A 19,967-nucleotide genomic window follows, 5' to 3' on the forward strand; every position below is an offset into this window, starting at 1 on the left:
AACCTGCCACCGCCTACCCGAGAACGATACGTGGTCGACGGAGACCCCCGGATGGCCGAAGACACTGCCCGGGCCTGCGAGGGCTGCCAGCGAAGAACCGACTACAGGGCCTGCGGGCCAGACCCAAAGCTCCCATGTCTATAAGTCCTGTGCTGCTACAGGGCCAGATTTAAAGCCCTCTGTCTAAAAATGTGCTGCCGTCGGACCAAACCCAGTCCTCTGTCTCTAAGTAGTGTGCTGCTGCCAGGCCAGACCTATCTTCTTCAAGGCATCGTCTAGCACCGACCGTTGATCCCCTGGAGTTCCCGACGAAGATCTGCGCGATGACGCCCAAGGGGGAGACGCCGTGGCGGCTGACGCCCATCAGCCGCACGCCCATCCGCCCAGTACTACTGCCGTAGTGTCGCCCGCCGCACCCACTGGCCAGAAGACTCACCGAAGTACCCCCCAGATCACTGCCACTCCGGTGCCAGCAAACTCGCTGTCAGCGGAAGGGACCCCGTGTGACCCCATGTAACTTGGGACTGGCTGCAGGTACCTCTGCCCGTCTTGTCTTGCTCGCCGGTAGCACGGGCGCTGAAGCTCAAATGGGATGGCCTTCCCCCTAGCCAGTCACGCAGAGAAACTTATGTAGATGGCACTCCCATTGTAATAAATATACTTAGTATTTGTCGTGTGTTTGGCTGTCTTCCCCTTCACCCCATGTCATGTCCAACTTTCCCCTCTGGCTAATTTATTATAATATAGAAGTTTATTTCCCCCCTTTCTCCCCTTTTTATATTTATATCTGGTTTATCATGCATATCTTCTTTGATTAAAAACCCGTCAAGATCAATCTCATGCTTATCAAAAGTTAACATAAGTGGATTCGCTTTGCGATGCGTTTCTGTTTTGGTCAGATGTTTGGTTTTGTTGGGTAAACCCTGCGTGCCTCTTGTTGTGCGTACCATTATACAAACTAATGTCACAATACATAGTATACATTCATGTACTAGATCATCCCTCACATTGAGATGCTTCTTTCCGTATTTTACAACTAGTTTGAATGTTCCACATAGGCTAAACAATCTTCTATTCTTGGAGAGACGATAGAAATATATATATATATATATATATATATATATATATATATATATATATATATATATATGAGAAATTCGCTAGTGAACAGCGACATCAATCAGATAATTTTTATGACCGTCGCGCAGAGGATTCGAACCTGCTGCTTTGGGACCGAAGAGGCTCCATCGCCGCTCGCCTTAGACCACTCGACCACTGATGATTAAAACTGTGTGAACTCAGAACCTAACTGGTTCCCGAGATTGGGAAAGTCGCTAGCTGCAACCCAAATTCCCGTTTTCACCACACAGCCAATCACACTCGTGGGAGGGGGTAAGGACCGGAACGAATCACTTTCACGCTTATCGCCATTGTAACCATATGAGAAATTCGCTAGTGAACAGCGACATCAATCAGATAATTTTTATGACCGTCGCGCAGAGGATTCGAACCTGCTGCTTTGGGACCGAAGAGGCTCCATCGATGGAGCCTCTTCGGTCCCAAAGCAGCAGGTTCGAATCCTGTGCGCGACGGTCATGAAAAATATCTTATATACATATATATATATATATATATATATATATATATATACATATATATATATATATATATATATATATATATATATAATGACAATGTTAATAAAATGAGCATAAGCCGGAAGGCACAGCCGAGGCTGTCATCTTTGGCCTGTGTACAGTATTAGGAAAGCCAGAGCATGAACAATCCTTTCTTGCACGAACTCTTTTCCGACTTTTTTTATCCGTATATTTGTATGCATAGATTTATTTATGTATGCATAATCTTATATGTATGTATGTGTATGTATATATGTATGTATGTATATGTGCACACTAGTTTCAGTGCAGTAGCCTATCTGTGTTTTAACTTGTCTAAGTTTGAGTCATGTGAAAGCATTCCACTCAATAATATTGGACAAAATTTATTAAATGCAAAACTGGGTCATGCACAGCAACATTACACATACCGATTCATATCTGCCATAAAGGGTTACCAACACGTTAGTAAATGTGAGCATACTTTGATAAACAACAACAACAGTAACAACACAGCACCAGCAGCTTTCGCGGCTTCAAGGCAACATTTTTTTCTAGTCATAGTGTATGCGCGTCTTGCTGTATGTGGATATAAATACAAAATACAGGGTTGGCTACAAAAGAAGCAACTATTCATTATTCTTACTTCTTCCTTGTATAAATTTTATAAGGCGGTGAAAGCTATTTCTATCTTTTTGTACATATCGTGGTGAGTAAAACAAGCAGGAGTTACGTTCGTACGTGGGCCTTATAGTGTGTGGTTCGCGAGGAAAGTGCTCGCTACTGAAATGATCTTTTCTCTATTATTTTTTCTTTTTCTAAAGGGGGGGACAGAAGAGGCTTTATCAGAGGACATTAGGGTGAAGCAACTTGGCCAGGGAAGTACAATCTCGGCAGGCGAAGGAAATGGGGCTAAAGAATGTATACGTACTCAAAAACTGGCGAAAAATAGGTCCTGGGATATGGGGCATTATAACAATAGGCAAAGATGAATTTTGGAAAGTAAATTTAGTGGTGTGGAATAAGTCTGTTCGGGTGCTCTGCAGTTGTTTATGAAGCCAGGTTATAAAGGTTGTAAAGGAACGGTCAGATTAATCAAATGCAGAAAAAGAAAGAAAAACGTTCGATGAATATGGGTTTTGGAAAACTGAAACGTTGCACTGATAAATGACACGAACAAGATAAAAAGGTTACAGAGACACCACAACGGGAGGTTAATCGTGATAGGTGAAAAAGTGGTGAAATGCAAAGGAGGAAACATATTTGAAAGGGAAAGGAGAAGAAGAGACTGGGAGAAATTTTAATCAAATGGAAAAGTTGGTAACAGTTATGGGAGAAAATTTATTTCGACAGAATTTTCTTTTGAATATTTCTTAACATGTTTATTTAGATTAAGCTTAACCAAATCACCTGTAGAAAACCAGAACAGAGGTCTGCTAAGTATAGCAAATAAAAAATTGGTAACAAATATTACGAAAAAAAAGTTGGTTCGACAGTTTTTTTTGTCTGTGATGCTTGTCGTGTTACATTTAGTTGAAGGAGGATCGTACCTCAACTCTGCTGAATCAAATCTTATGGAGTTAACTAGAACAAAGTTTTGTAAGCCACCACTGTGTTCATGGAAGCAAAAATAAAGTGAGGAGGCGTCTACTCTACTCGTCTTTTCCTACTTTGATTTTCTTCGAACTACACAATTTTATTACATTAACTATGCCCTTATAGTAATGACAGCAGTACTCGAAATGACCCTTTCTGTACTTGTTATCCCTACATTCACTAGGAAACAACGATGGGCATCTACCTGTAGTGGTCTGCGAAACATACAGTACGTCGGAGTGAACTGTTTCCCCTCTGTTCATTTTCAAACGACATCAACACAACTCATCTCCGTCTAGAGGTGCAGATAACAGGGGTTGGTACTAGATCTCCGGACCAGGACAGAGTCTCCTATTCAACTTAGGCTATATTTCCTCCATCTTTTCACATAAGGGGAACTGATAACCGGAGACTGGTCTCCTCCTACTCCTCCTACGACCAGCCGGTGACAACGAAAGGCTAATATCAGAACTACACGGTCCAACGTCTCTTCACAGAATTTTTTTTTTAGTAGGGCCCATAGACCGTAAGTTTCTGCAGTAGGGCCGCTGGTAGTCAGTGAATCTCAAGAAATAAGTTATCATTATCATTATAATTATTATCATTATTATTATTTTTGTTATTATTATTATTATTATTATTATTATTATTATTATTATTATCATTATTATTATTATTATTGCTATCTTTATTATTGTTATTATTATTGTTATTATTATTATTAACACTACTACTATTATTATCATTATCATTATTATTATCATTATTATTATCATCATCATCTTCATAAAAATTAATTATATCAATGCATTCGGTTACCAGATCCTTTTCACGCACGGGAATTGTTGATCGTGCTTCAGAGTGTGCAAAAAGAATGTGTGTGTGTGGGGGGGGGTTGTCTCTAATTGATTAATCGGCAACCACAGTATGCTAGGTACAAGAACTGTAGTATCGATATAGCCCGGTCCAGGGACAAAGCACCAGCCCACGTGACTGAACCTTCAAAAATGGTGAAGGAAAGGAAGAAAAATAACTGAAATATTCTGTACTAAACATGAGAGGAAAGGAATAATGATTCTATTTTACATCACAAAATCCCTTGCTAGGAGAGGTAGAACGTTGGGGAAATACAAAGACAGCCAAGGGGATGAAATATTGAAAGGGTGTTGATGACGTGGACAAAGGAAGAACAAGGAAAAATTTGAGAAAGAAAGGGAAACGGTAGGGAGATGAAACCGTGGAAGGAAACGACCATGAAAACCAAACATCAGGAAGAAGATAAGAGAAAAAGAACAGGGAATGAGAAGTATTGAGGTACTAGGGAATTATGGTAAGAATATGGTTGGAACTTCATAGAATGAATTATGGAAAACAAAAGCTATAGAGATGAAAGAAGCTACGAAGTGATGCACAAGGGAAGTTAGAATAAGGAAAGGTCCGTACGCTGGAAGGCGGGGCCGAAGTTCTCACCTTACCTCTGACTGACCTATGAACAGTCGTGGACTAAAGTTCTCCAATCAGTTGCAGATCCGTTCCCATCAGTGAAGCGTTTATTAATTATGCTACTGGATGGCTCTGCCACAAAAATCAACTCTGTCACAGAATCAGACAATCTAATCAGAGAGATGTGTACACATGTGTTTTACTGGGGAGTTGAATTATATTCTGGAATTATTTATTTACATATGGCTTACACCAAGTTAGTATCAAAGCCATTTTGGTTTTTTATCAAAACCCACGAGAGAAAGAATACAATAAATTGATGGGATGTATATTCAACGAAAGAATTTGATCGATTATCGCAGACTGATACTAAAAATAGCCCACCATAAACCTGCCAGAAGACTGATCCGACACAAATATCACAATATTGCCCCTTCCCAAACGCTCCCTTCCCTAAGTCAATTTCCTCACCCAACGCTCACATTTTCAGTCACTGCACATTAAACCCAGGTTCTCCACATCATTAGTGATCAGCAGTTGTACTGATACTACGATACAATTGATAAAAGGTGAAAATGGAATTTGTTTGTAAAAAAAAAAAGTAATTATCCATTGCTATCCATCAAGGAATTATCTATTTCCATACAGGTTACAAACAACCATTGTCATGGATGCCTTGGTTTATATCTAAAAATAATCTCTTGAAATATTTTCATTTATGATAATTTCAAATAATGTCTTTTGAAAATAATTCTCCTCATGCTTACTTTACTATCTGTAAACAAATTATGTGAAAGCAGTTATTATAGTTCTTATCAATTTTTTGTTTGCGTTAGATTTTTTCTTATGTAAAGTGATCAATGTCAGTATTACTCATGTATCTGTATTATATTGTATCATATAACTATTATTTCTATTATAGCTATTATTACTATGTTTTATTTGTTTAATACTTCAGGTGCCTCTAGTTGTTTTTTCTTTCCTTACATAATGAGTGATGCTAAATATTATTTGTAAGAACTTACTATGATTAACATGTTGATGTTTTTTCTCTATATAATGAGTCACATCAATGATTATCATTTCAAGTACTTATTATGATTTAACATGTTCTTGGGAAGCAAGTGGCAAAGCAGATTCCTGAGGAAATACTCTGTTAAGTATTGCAATGGAGAACACAATGACCCAGTGGGTAAAGGAAGTGACTTAGGTAAGAGGCGATGACACTCCCACAAGATTAGACCTGTTACTAACCAAATAACTAGAAATTATCAGCTCATTGAACTACCTTTGCCCAATAGGAAAAAGTGACCATGTTACAATTGAATTTGAGTTGGAGGATGAGGAAATAGAGCCAAAGAATGAATCACACAGGCAAGAAAGACTAAATTTTAGGAAAGCAGATTACTTAGGGTTGAAAAAATTCTTTGAAGAAACAAATTGTGAGGAATTTATGAATATCGCGGGAATAAGAAGGAAATGGGAAATCTTTCTTGACATTTACAATAGGGGAGTGAACAAACATGTGCCAAAGGACTAGAGAAAGGAAAAAGTAAACACAGGACTGGTTTAACAAAAAGTGTGAGATTGCAAAAAAGACCAGGGATGTGGCTTAGGGAAAATGGAGAAAAAAAAAAGCAATAAAACAAAAGAAGTTTACAAACAAGTTAGGAATGACTATACCAGGATTCGCAGGGAGGAAGAAAGTAATTTTGAAAGAAGTGTAGTAAAAAAATGCAAAGATGAACCAAAACTATTTTACAGGTTCATAAATGGTAAACTGAGACACAGGAATAAAATAATCAATTTAATAGTAGGTGGCGAGGCCTTTGAAGAGGCCTCAGCTCAGGCAGAAATAATGAATGAAGGTCTCTAATTGTTCTTCACAAAAGAGCGAAATTTTTGGAGAAAAGGGAAGGGGAAAAACAGGTTTAGCAGATAAATGTAGAGGTGAGGGAAGTGCTCACTTTCCTGGGATCAGTGGTTATGACAAAAGCTTCAGGACCTGATGGGATCTCAAACTGGATACTTAAAGAATGTAGGGAACAACTGGCAGACAATATCCAGTCTTATTGCATGTTCATTGAAAGAAGGTATTTTGCCACTTGATTGGAAAAGGGCAAACGTGGTGCCAATTCACAAAGGTGGAAACAAGGAAACACCATCAAGTTGTAGGCCTGTATCACTAACCAGCACAATAGTGAAATTATTTGAAAGGATTGTGAAAGATCGATGGACCAAATATCTTGAAAAATATGAACATTCTGACGGACAGTCAGTTTGGTTTCAGATCTGGAAGGTCATATGTGTCGAATCTTTTAATTTTTTACTTGAGAGTGATCGATGTTCTGCAAGAGAAGGTGGGTGGACTGGCTGTACCTCGACCTAGGGAAGGCATTTGACAAAGAACCTCACAGTCGAAATTGGAGCATGTTGGAAGACTGAGAGGCAAACTACTAGTAGTAAAGGACAATATGTCAAGCTGAAGAGCAGTAACGAGGGGAGTTCCCCAAGGTTCAGTGCTTGTACTAATAATGTTTCTTGTCTATGTTAATGGCTTGATGGAAGGAACAACAAATCATGACAACATGTTTGCAGATGATGCAAAAATTATGAGAAGAGTGAAAAATTAGGAGCAAGGTAGAATATTGCAAAAAGATCTAGATACTATTTTTGCATGAAGCCAAGAACGGGAAATGAAGTTCACTACCAAAAAAAAATGCAAAGTACTGGAAATGGGCAATAACTGCAAAAGACCATCCTTAAACTATTCCTTGGGGAGCGAACCCATTACAAAAACAAAAGAAGAGAAAGACTTGGGAGTCTTGATAAAAGACAACCTGTCATCTGACAGACATATCAACAAGTTTGTGGGAGAGACATATGGACAACTGCGGAAGATTAAAGTGGCATTCCGTTATATGAAGAGATGATGAGAAAATTAATGGAAACCCTGATACGTCCAAGACTGGAATATGCGTCAGTAATATGGTCCCTACACACAGTAGAATGAAGAATATAAGCAAGATTGAGAGAATACAAAGGGCAGCAACAAAACTGGTCCCCAGCCTGGCAGATAAACTATATGAGGAGAGACTAAAAGTACTGGGTCTACCAACTTTGAAAGATCGAAGAGAAAGAGGTGACATAATTACAGTATCCAGGTCACTAAAGGAGATAGATTGCATTGGTAGAAGAGATCTCGTGATTAAAGATGGGAGGGCTTTAAAAGGTCATGGAAATAAATTAAGAAAGACCACATTTCGAAAAGACCTGGAGAAACAATGTTTTCCAAATAGATGTATTGATATGTGATTTAGCCCAAGCTCAAACAATACACGAGTTCAAATCTAAATATGATAATTGGAAATCAAATATATAGATTAAATTGGAACCGTACATGAACTTGAATCTAGGTAGGTTAAAACATTAGAGAATAGAAGACAAGAACCAACGAGCGTTTGTACTACAATTAAGTTTGGTAAACACACACACACACACACACACACACACACACACACACACACACACACAAGCACACACACATACACACACACATTCTTTCTCTGATTAGGTTGTCCGATTCTGTCAGAGTTGGCTTATGTGGCAGAGCCATCCAGAAGCGTAATTGTTGAACACCCAACTTTAGTGGGAATGGATCTGTAATTGGTTGCAGAACTTTAGTTCATGGCTGTACAATACTCAGTGAACCAGAGCAAATGGCGGTCACCGGTGGCCGGTGAGAAGTAGGAAGAGTGTGATTTTAGTGACTACCGGTTATGGTAAGATCTTTAATAGATGGTCAGTAACCGCAACCGCGATGTAGAGAGGAAAGGGACAACCATAGAGGTGGAGGTGTAGGTGAGGGGTGTTTTCCATCATCCCTTTGAGAGAACTTGGGTGAGATTTTCAAAAGGCTGGGGATAGAAGACATCTACCCTTTCTCTATCCATTTTCATAAACGTTATATAATGAATCTAGAAGATAAAGAATTGCGAATTGTGTCTTAACTTAAGAGAAAAGGAAGGTGAAGTAAAGGAAAATACACTTGTTTCTATTTTGAGGAACTTGCAGTTCTAGTTCAGCAGGATATGATGGGGGTGATGCAGATTTACAGGTTTAGGACTGACCAACATGACAAAACAATTTTGTTTTGGGGGATTCCTAAGTACTGTGAGGGACTTGTTTTTTTATGTCTTTGTTGGGCTTATCTAAGAAGGATGTTGGGGGGGGGACCAGTGAACAACCACAGGAAGTACTGGTAGTGTTAATGTGCACAGTGAGGTTAAAATGATTTGCAGAACCCTTTCTGTGAAGACCGTAGTTACTTCGTTTCATTACAGATATTCTTAGATGCCCTGTAGGACAACTGACAAATCCCATGGGTTGTAATAGATTAAAGAATTATGAAGAGCGCACGTTGATACAAGTGGTATGAAAATCAATTGTAAATGGCCACACTGGAGTTGTATTGCCTACCTTCTTGCAAACAACCTCATTTCGAAGTTCAAAACTGCATTTTAAAAAACAGAGGGCCACAAATACAGGCCTCGGTCTTTATCCGGTCAAATTTGGTACAGAATGCAGTCCTCTATTTTCTTTTTTGATCCTCTTGATGTAATCGTATATTAACTCAGAATGCTCTATTGCCAAAATTTGAACTTTTCATTAACATAGAATTTTTCGGCCATCAGCTGGTTTCAAAGAAATAAAAAGTAAACAAGCTCAAGTCATGAACTAATTACATATTCAGGCAACAAAAAATCGTGTCTTGTGAAAATTATCGGTTTTTTCTTAGGCTATGTGCAATAACTTACAGATACACATTTTAATTTCCCTGATAGATCATCACTGCACTGCAGTCTCACTGTATACACTGCTCCCTACCTCATCACACACACTGAAATTATAATTTCAGCCTCTTGAGGCGGAGTTTTCAAGAGCAAGTCATAAATGGGCGATATAGTTATTTGATCACATGTTGCATTTGATCACATAATTCTAAGCTCTAAAGTTGAGGTTGTCGCATTGTTTTATAGAAGTCCATATCAACTGCTATCACATTAAGTACAGAATGCACGTCTGCCGTAAAATATAGTTTTCGTTGTGGTGTTGTGGCCTTCGTTTCGTCCTGAAAAGGCTTGGCTGGATCTTCCATCCCTTCTTGAGGAATTGTTTTAGTAGCGCAAAGGACTCAGTGCGTAACAGTTGAAAAGACCTGAATCCTGAGAGGAATAACCGTACGATAAACTTAGAATTCCAAGGCCACCGCCACTCCCACCTCCCTTGTCCTTTTCTTTGGGCTGCTGCTGCTGCTGCTTGTATTCCGAACTCGGAAGTCGATTCCCTGCAGAAATGGCGTTATAATTTTCTTTATCTTTGTCTAAACTGCTCTCCTCCTGCTGTTCTACAACCTCATCCATTTCCTTATTACCCTCTCGTCCTCTCGGTAGGTGGTTACACTCATAGTCACTATCATCATCTTGATATTTAGAACAGTCTCTCGAAGTTCGAATGGGCGAATTTTCTTCTGATCTCGTATCCACAGGTTTTACTTTCTCTTGTCCACTTCGATGGCATTTCTGGTTTCCCATCTTGACCACCTTATCGTCTTGGTCTAACACCACCTTCGTAACACTCCTTGAGGGGGAAGAAAAGTAAATCAAATTGTCTTTTCCAAGAGCCTTTTCTACCCCAAGCACAGCATGCACTCTGGGATTTGTGGGAGATGTGGGAGGACTGACATAGGTAGTGGGGGAACACTTTCCCGTAAAGCTACAAGTTGTGCTCGATAACATGACGGATGAAGGTTTCGAGGCCGATATTTGACGATGACAATGACGTGAAGTTGATTGGAGTCGCCGTGGTGATGATGTGGAACATGTATTAGGTTGGTGGTGTCGGAACAGTTCCCCACACTCGCTCGGGGTTGAAGTGGTGACGGCAGCAGTAGACGCTGTCGAGGTAGCTACTGCAGTGGGTGATATCATGGTGACTTTTGAAACATTATCACTGGGTGTATTAGGAGAATGAGTCGTGGTTACAGAGGAAGGGGGTGTATTCCTCTTGGAAACATGAATAACTACATCGAATTGGTTGTCAGGCAACTTGATCACAGATGTCACATGCCCTGCAAAGATCACAAGAATTAGAATCTATCCTTATAAAATGTGAAGAAATCAGATATTGCTATATTTCCCTTTAGATTTGGAAAACGACAAATAATATTGATTCGTCTGTTGTCTGTACAGACAAAAGCCATACATTAATCTCTGTAAATCTGTTCTCGAAGAAAAAAAAATACTCAGTATTTTAGAATAATTTAGAAAGTATATATTCATTTTGACTTGACCATGAGTCATGACCAACGGCCAGGACATATATCTAATCAACCAGTTGGGAGAAACAAATTCGCCAACCATAATTTCTATATAGTGTAAATGTCTGACAGAAGTAACTGCATGTTGTACAGCAATATGCCATAATCTTCATTAACTTATTAATATATTTTTCTGTTAACTTACTTATATCACTAATACATCTATTGTTCTGCACACACACACACACACACACACACACACACACACACACACACACACACACACACAAACACACACACACACATATATATATATATATATATATATATATATGTATGTATATATATATATGTATATATACATATATATATATATATGTATGCATGTATGTGTATATATGTACATATATATATATATATATATATGTGTGTGTGTGTGTGTGTATGTATGTATATCTTTCAACAAGAACCCACTGTGTTGGATAAGAAGAAATGAAATAGGCGATATCCATATATTTCCATCACGAACTGTGATCCTCTTCAATGGAATACTAATACGTATTCCACTGAAGAGGATCACAGTCCGTGATCGAAATATATGGATATCGTCTATTTAATTTCTTCTTATCCAACACAGTGGGTTCTTGTTGAAATTTACGAATGTGTTACATTACTTTGTAGATATATATACATATATATATATACATATACATATATATACCCACATATATATACATATATATATACATATATATTTATATATGTGTGTGTGTGTGTGTGTGTGTGTGTGTGTGTGTGTGTGTGTGTGTGTGTGTGTGTGTGTGTGTGTGTGTGTGTGTGTGTTTGTCTTTCTATATATATATATATATATATATATTTATATATATATATGTGTGTGTGTGTGTGTGTGTGTGTGTGTGTGTGTGTGTGTGTGTATGTGTGTGTGTGTTTGTGTGTGTACGTACGTATGTGTGTGTGTGTATGTGTGTGTGTGTGCGTGTGTGTGTTTTGTGTGTGTGTATATTACACACACACACACACACATATATATATATATATATATATATAAATATATATATATATATATATATATATATATATATATATGTGTGTGTGTGTGTGTGTGTGTGTGTGTGTGTGTGTGTGTGTGTGTGTGCGTGTGCGCGTGTGTGTGTATTTACCTAGTTTATTTTACGGGACCAGAGCTATGCTCGTAGTCACGTTTTCGTATCTCTCCACATCCAGTTTATTCTTAAAATCGTGTATAGTTTTGGCATTCACTGTTTCTCCGTTCATTTTGTTCCTGACATCAGTCACTCTATGTGGGAAACTATTCTTTTTCAGGTCTCTTCTGTATCTGTCATTCTTTAGTTTCTTTTCGTGTCCTCTTGTTTTTCTTCTGTCCCACTTTAAAAAGTCGTCTCTGTCGAGAACTTCCATCCCTTTCATAATTCTGGAAATGGTCAACAAATTGCCTCTTTCTCTTCTCTGTTCCAGTGATGTCAGATTGATTTTTTCCAATCTTTGTTCGTATGTCAGGTTTGTCAATGTGGGCGCCATCTTTGTCGCTGCTCTTTGTATTCTTTCTAATTTTCTTATGTTCTTCTTTGTGCTAGGTGCCCATAGTGTTGCAGCATATTCTAAATTAGATCTTATCAGTGTAACAACTATTTTTTTAACCATCTCCTCATCTATGTAGTCGAAAGCCACTTTCATTTACCTCAATAAGTTATAAGTGTCTCCAAATAATTTATTGACATGTTTATCAGGTGTCAAGTCACTTGAGATGATTACTCCCAGGTCCCTTTCTGAATCGACTTTTTTGACTCCTTTGTTTCCAATTTTATACTGTCCCGATACTCTATTTTTACTTTTTCCAAATTCCATTATGCTACATTTTTAATGTTGAAATTCATCTCACTTTTCCGACTCTATTCCCATATTTTGTCTTAGTCTTCTTGTAGCGATATGCAATCTTCTTGTTCTTACTCTCTTGAGTAATTTGGCATCGTCAGCAAAGAAGTTCATATAACAGTTTATTCCCTCATCCATATCATTATATGTATAGTTTTAGCACTCACTGTTTTCTCTTCCAATTTATTCCATGTATCTATCACTCTGTGCGGAAAGCTGTTCTTTTTCAAATCTCTTCTGTAACTGTCCTTCTTAAGTTTCTTCTCGTGTCCCCTTGTATTTCTTCTGTCCCATTTAAGTAGATCATCCCTATCAAGGATTTCCATCCCTTTCATAATTCTACAGATGGTTATCAAATCGCCTCTTTCTCTTCTTTGCTCCAGAGTTAATAAGTTTAGTTTGTCCAATATTTGTTCGTATGTCAACTTCCTAAGTGTTGGTACCAACTTTGTTAGTGTTCTTTGAATTCTTTCTAGTTTCTTTATGTTTTTTATTGTACTGGGTGTCCATATTGCCGCTGCATACTCTAATTTTGGTCTTATCAGTGTAACTAGTATTCTCTTCACCATTTCCTCGTCCATGTAGTCAAAGGCCACTTTCATTGATCTTATTAAGTTGTAGGTTTCTCCAACTACTTTGTTTACATGTTTGTCTGATGTCATGTGATTTGAAATGATTACTCCTAGGTCTCTTTCTGAGTTTACTTTTGTAACTTCCTTTGTTCCAATTTTGTATTGACCGGATATTCTATTTTTACTTTTTCCAAATTCCATTATACTACATTTTTTAATGTTGAAATTCACTTCGTTCTTTTTACTCCAATTCCAGACTTCGTTCAGGTCTTCCTGAAAAGATTTGCAATCTTCTTCCTTACTCTCTTCAATAGTTTCGCATCATCTGCAAAGAAGTTTATATAATATTCAATTCCTTCATCCATGTAGTTTATATAAATCACCGGAGCCAACACAGAGCCTTGAGGGACTCCACTTATCATATTTACCCAGTTTGAGTTCTTTTCTCTAAGTATCATTCTCACTTTTCTTCCTTCCAAGAAGTCTTTCACCCATTCTAATCATTTTCCTTGTATTCCACCTATTGTTTAGATTTTTCTTAGTAGTTTTTTTGTGTGGTACTTTGTCAAAAGCCTTTCGTAGGTCCAGGAAAGCACAGTCTGCCCAGCCATCTCTTTCTTATATTATATCTACCAATCTTGAGTAAAAGCATATTAAGTTTGTAGTACATGATCTTCCACTTCTAAATCCAAATTGGTTGGGGTTTGATATTTTGTTCTCTTCCAAGTGTTTAGTCCATTTTTTTTTTTTTTTTATATAACTCTTTCGCATATTTTTGCAATTGTGCTTGTGAGGGACACTGGTCTATAATTTGTTGGATTTTCTTTATTCCCTCCCTTATATATTGGTACAATATTAGCATTTTCCAGTCTTGTGGTACTTTTCCTTTTTTGAGTGAGAAGCCAATTATCTTGTGTATCTTATCTGTGAGTTCATCTATGCATTCTTTTACTATCCAGTTCGCTATTCCGTCTGGCCCATGTGACTTTCTGACATCGAGTTTCCTTATTTGGTCCCTTATTTCTTTCTGTGTCACCGTTATTTCTTTCATTTTAGGGGATCCTTCTTGGTGACTATCATCCCACAATTGTGAGCTTTCAATTGTAAATACAGACTTAAAGTGTCTGGTCATTACTTCAGCCATTTCTACATCATCTGTGTATTCTTGATTTCCTTCACACTCGATCTCTATTAGTATGTGGTCACTCTTTCCAATTGGTGTTTTATAATTTATTTCTTCCACAATTTCAGATTCAGAGGTGAATATCAAATCTAGTCTCGATGGTTCTTTGTTTTGTCTAAATCTAGTATTTTCTTTAACCCGTTGAGTCAATGTGTAATCGATGGTCATATCAAATAGGACATTGCCCCAGAGTTCCTCTCCACCTCCCATTGTCAATTCTTCCCAGTTTATTTCCTTTGCGTTAAAGTCTCCCACAATTACTATATTTTCTCCATATTTCAGTGTCTCGGTTAATTCATTCTTTGTGTCTTCTAGTAATTTTGAGTGTTCGCTGTCAGTCCAAGTCTTAGTTTTTGGTGGCACATATACAACTATAAACTTTCTACTTTTTATACTGCTATTTTTTACTTTAACTGTGATTAATTCGACATTGTCTTTTCCTTCTGTTGCCTTTATTACATTTAGGTCCTTTCTAGTCAATAGGATGACTCCTCCCTCCTGTTTGTCCATCCTATAAACCTTGTCCCTTGTGTGTATTTACCTAGTTGTATTTTACGGGAAGGGGAGCTATGCTCGTGAGGTCCCGTCTTCATATCTCATTTTATCTAAACTATTTTTAAATTCATGTATTGTTTTTGCACACACCACTTTCTCATCTAACTTGTTCCAACTGTCTATTGCTCTGTGAGGAAAGCTGTTCTTTTTCAAATCTCTTCTATAGTTGTCTTTTTTTATTTTCTTTCCGTGTCCTCTTGTATTTCTGTCATCCCATTTTATCAGATTCTCTCTATCAGTAATTTCTATGCCTTTCATGATTCTGTAAATAGCTATCAAATCTCCTCTCTCTCTTCTTTGCTCTAGTGTCTGTAGTTTAAGTTTTTGTAGTCTCTCTTCATATGATAGTTTTGAGAGTGTTGGTGCCAGTTTAGTAATTGCTCTTTGTATTCTTTCAAGTTTTTTTATACATTTTTTTGTACTTGGTGACCATATCGTTGCTGCATATTCCAATCTTGGTCTTATCAGGGTGACTAGGATTTTCCTCACCATTTCTTCATCCAGGTATGTAAATGCCACTTTGATTGTTCTTATTAAATTATAAGTTTCTCCAAAAATCTTATTTATATGTTTCTCAGGTGACATATTATTCATAACAATGACTCCCAGGTCCCTCTCATTTTCTACTCTTTTTATTCCTTCTTCTCCCAAATTATATGATCCTGTTATTCTGTTTTTGCTTTTTCCAAATTCCATTATACTACACTTTTTTGTATTGAACTCCATCTCCCACTTCCTACTCCATTCTTGTACTTTATTTAGATCTCTCTGTAGTGATTCACAATCTTCTTCAGTTTTCACTCTTTTCAGTAATTTTGCATCATCTGCAAAGAAGCTCATATAGCTTTCAATTCCTTCATCCATATCATTAATATATATAGCAAACATTATTGGGGCCAGAACTGTTCCCTGCGGGACACCGCTTATTACTTCATTCCATTTTGAGTGCTGATCTCTTATCACTACTCGCATTTTTCTTTCTTGCAAAAAGTCTTCCATCCAATTTAGCAATTTACCTTGTATTCCTCCTTCATATTCTAATTTCTTAAGCAACTTCTTATGTGGTACTTTGTCAAAAGCTTTTTTTAGGTCTAGAAATGCACAATCAGCCCATCCATTTCTTTCTTGTATTATATCTATTAGCCTTGAATAGAAACATATTAAATTGGTGACGCATGATCGTCCTTGTCTGAATCCAAATTGCCTTGGATTTAGTACGTTGTTTTTTTCCAAGTATTTTACCCATCTACTTTTGATAATTCTTTCACATATTTTTGCTATTGTACTTGTTAGAGAGACTGGTCTATAGTTGGTAGGTTCTTCTTTATTTCCTCCTTTATATATAGGTACTATATTTGCTTTTTTCCAATCTTCTGGAACTTTTCCTTCTTTTAAGGAACTGCTTATTATGCTATGTATTTTGTCTGCCAGTTCATTCCTACATTCTTTCAGAATCCAGTTTGCTATTTCATCTGGCCCATGCGATTTTCTGACATCAAAATTACCCAAGTGTGTCAATATTTCATTCTTCGTTACTTCTATTTCTTCCATAGGGGGGACTTTTTCCTTCCACTCAATCTCTTCAGGTTGTATATTTTCCCTTGTAAACACTGATTTAAAATGTTTGTTCATAATTTCTGCCATTTCCATTTCCTCAGTGTATTCAACTCCCCCTTGTCTTAATTTCTCCAAGTCTTGTTTGTTTTTCAGTTTATTGTTTACAAATCTGTAGAATAGTTTTGGTTGATCTTTACACTTTTCTATAACATCTTTTTCATATTTTCTTTTTTCCTCTCTGCACTTTTGTACATATTCATTTCTATAACCAGTATATATTTTCCATTTTTCAGGTCTTCTGTCTTTTTTCCATCCGGTCCAGGCTTTGTCTCTTTTGTCTTTTAACTCCCTACAACTTTTGTTGTACCAGCATTTTACATATTCTTTTTCTTGTTTTTGTCTTGGGACATACTTTTCCACTCCTTCTTTGTAAATTTTTGTCAAAATATTCCATTTCTCTTCCACTGATGTTTCTTCTTTGTATATTTCTTCCCAGTTTTCTTGTTGGAAGAATTCTCTTATTTTATCAAAGTTTGTTTTTTCATACATCATTCTTCCTTTTCTATATTGTTCATTTCTTTTCATATATTTTTCTTCATTAAGTTCCAGTTCAATCAATATGTGGTCACTTTTACCTATTGGTGTTTTATATTCAATCTTGTCCACTATTCTAGGTTCAGATGTAATTACTAAGTCTAGCCTCGATGGTTCTTCTTCATTTCTATACCTAGTGTTCTCTTGTATCCATTGTGTCATTGAATGGTCAGTAATCATCTCAAGTAGAGCATTTCCCCATGAGTCATCACCACTCTTTACTGTCATTTCTTCCCAGCAGATTTCTTTGCAATTAAAGTCGCCCATCATAACTATTCTTCCTCCGTCTTCCATTATTTTAGTTAATGCTATCTTTGTGTCCTCTAACATACTTTTATGTTCATTCTCCTCCCATGAGGCTGTTTTCGGAGGCACATAGTTGATCACAAATTTTCTGCTCTTCTTATCTCGGTCTTCCACTTCTATCATAATCATCTCTACTGTATTCTTTCCATATATGACACCTTTCACGTTTATATCCTTCTTTGTCAGGAACATAACTCCACCCCCTTGTTTTTTCTCTCTGTTTCTAATCCAATAATTGTATGTATCATGTCCTACACTGTTGGGTGGTAGTGGGCCTTTTAATTTTGTTTCTACAATTCCCATTATGTCCGGTTCTTTTTCTTTCAAATAATCATTCAGTTCATTCAATCCTGTTATCAATCCATCTATATTTGTGTAAGACACTCTTAGTTTTCTGCCACTTCCATTGTGTTCTCTGTTTCCCTTATGTTTTTCTTTAGTATGTCGAACTGCTTTATTTTCATGTTCACTACTCTCCAATAGAATCTCTCTTTCTCTGACTCCGTTCTTTCCTCGTTTTTTGCCTTAGCTTCAATTCTTTTCTGCTTTTCTGCCTCTCTTTCCTCCTTATTCATTTCTCTTTTTATCCATACCTTTTTATATTGATCATTTGTTGCTAGTTTCCCTGTCTTGGATAGAATTTTCTCTGCCGTTGTTTGTGACCTGAATTTAATCTTAATTGGTCTGGTCTTATCTGTACTATATTTTCCGAGTCTGAATTTTTCCTCAATTTCCTTTATAATTTCTGGTTCATCTTCCTGGACTAATTTTAATAAACTGCTTACCCTTTCATTTTCCTCCTTGATTCTTGCGGTTCTATCTGGGTTATGTTTCTCTTCCATTCCTAATATAATTATACATTTCTTTTTGTCAGCTAATTCTCTTACTATATTCTCCTTCTGTCTCATCACTTTAATAACTGAGTCTTCATTATGTTCTTTCAATTGCTGTTTGACTATGTCAGTGAATGAAACCTTATTCCCTTCTTGAGTTATTCTCCAATTTTTAGCTTCTGTAGCTATTTTCTCACTGTTTTCATTACTATTCTTCTTCAATTTCTCATTCTCCTCCTTTACATTTCCTAACTGTCTTTTTAGGTCCTCTACTTCTTCAGTTAAGTTTCTGTTAGCCTTCTCTAGTTGTTCCAATCTTTCAATTCTTTGGAGAATGGAGCCTACATTACCTAACTTACGTTCCAAGTCCTCGATCACCTTATCAACTCTCTCCTCTAGTCTTATCAGTCTGGGGGGGTTGTGTCCCCCCCACCCTCTTTAAATCCCTGGAACATATTCTCGTCACTTTCTACTGTATTTCTCCTCTCTATACTTCTAATCTTTACATTTTTATTTGCCATTTCGTCATCCGGTGGTCGTTTCATGTTGACCTTCCGCCCGTCTGCCTGGGCCAAGTCCTCCACATCCTCATTACCTTCCATTTCCCCAGTAATCCCTCCCCCTCTCCTCTTTCCTTACTTTCCCACTACCTCACGAGCAATTCCCCCCCCCCTGCAAATACAAAAAGGCACTTCTCTTTGCGTTGGTATCCTCAATCTGCACTTTTCTTCAGAGCGTTCGTCAAGCCGTCCGTTCGTTGAAAGTGTGTGTGTGTGTGTGTGTGTGTGTGTGTGTGTGTGTGTATGTGTGTGTTTGTGTGGCATAAATGGAAGACTGTCGTGTCAGTCTTACAGAATAGTGATCGTGTCAGTACATTTAACAAAATATATTCATGAATCAAATTACATCTGACAACTAAGTTTGGAGCATACTATTTTCAATGTGGTTAACATTCATATTGTATCGAACGAAAATGTCATACCGAGAAATTGAGCCGCTAGAGCCTTGCTCGCTGTCCTTCCTGTCAGCTTAAGAGGTTGAGCTCCCAGAACTCCTTTAACAGGGCTAGAGCCATCTGGGAGGTTGTTTCCCGCATTCTCCATTTCTGCCTTCAAGGCTCGAGTATTAAGAGAAAGCACATTGTCGTGGAATGAATCTGCCACATTCCCTGCAATATAGTTCAATGAATTAGCACATTGTCGTGGAATGAATCTGCCACATTCCCTGTAATGTAGTTCAATGAATTAGCACATTGTCGTGGAATGAATCTGCCACATTCCCTGCAATGGAGTTCAATGAATTAGCACATTGTCGTGGAATGAATCTGCCACATTCCCTGCAATGGAGTTCAATGAATTAGTCAATTTTCAAAATGGTGTGTGAAGAATGTGGGGAAGGTCACTAGAACTTGTAATAACACTATTGATTATATTAATGAATCGTCTGTGCTCATGAAACATGTTACGGAATTTAGTGCTT

The 19,967-nt window shown here is 37.4% G+C and overlaps 1 protein-coding gene across 2 annotated transcripts in view; it reads right to left on the reverse strand.

Moving 5' to 3' along the window:
- Nucleotides 1–1,985: 1,985 nt before the first annotated feature.
- The window catches only part of LOC143025381 (uncharacterized), a 102,861-nt gene continuing 84,879 nt past the window's right edge, over nucleotides 1,986–19,967 (reverse strand). For both annotated transcript variants that reach the window (XM_076184939.1, XM_076184938.1), the window contains 2 exons: nucleotides 19,471–19,656; nucleotides 1,986–10,785 (listed from right to left, as the gene is read on the reverse strand). In XM_076184939.1, the coding sequence (XP_076041054.1) occupies nucleotides 9,833–10,785; nucleotides 19,471–19,656 (1,139 nt within the window). In that variant the 3' untranslated portion in view covers nucleotides 1,986–9,832. The remainder of the gene's footprint in view (nucleotides 10,786–19,470; nucleotides 19,657–19,967) is intronic.

This window comes from Oratosquilla oratoria, chromosome 5 (assembly GCF_046742065.1).
Source record: "Oratosquilla oratoria isolate Oo_2021 chromosome 5, ASM4674206v1, whole genome shotgun sequence".
In the NCBI taxonomy this organism is placed as follows: domain Eukaryota; kingdom Metazoa; phylum Arthropoda; class Malacostraca; order Stomatopoda; family Squillidae; genus Oratosquilla; species Oratosquilla oratoria.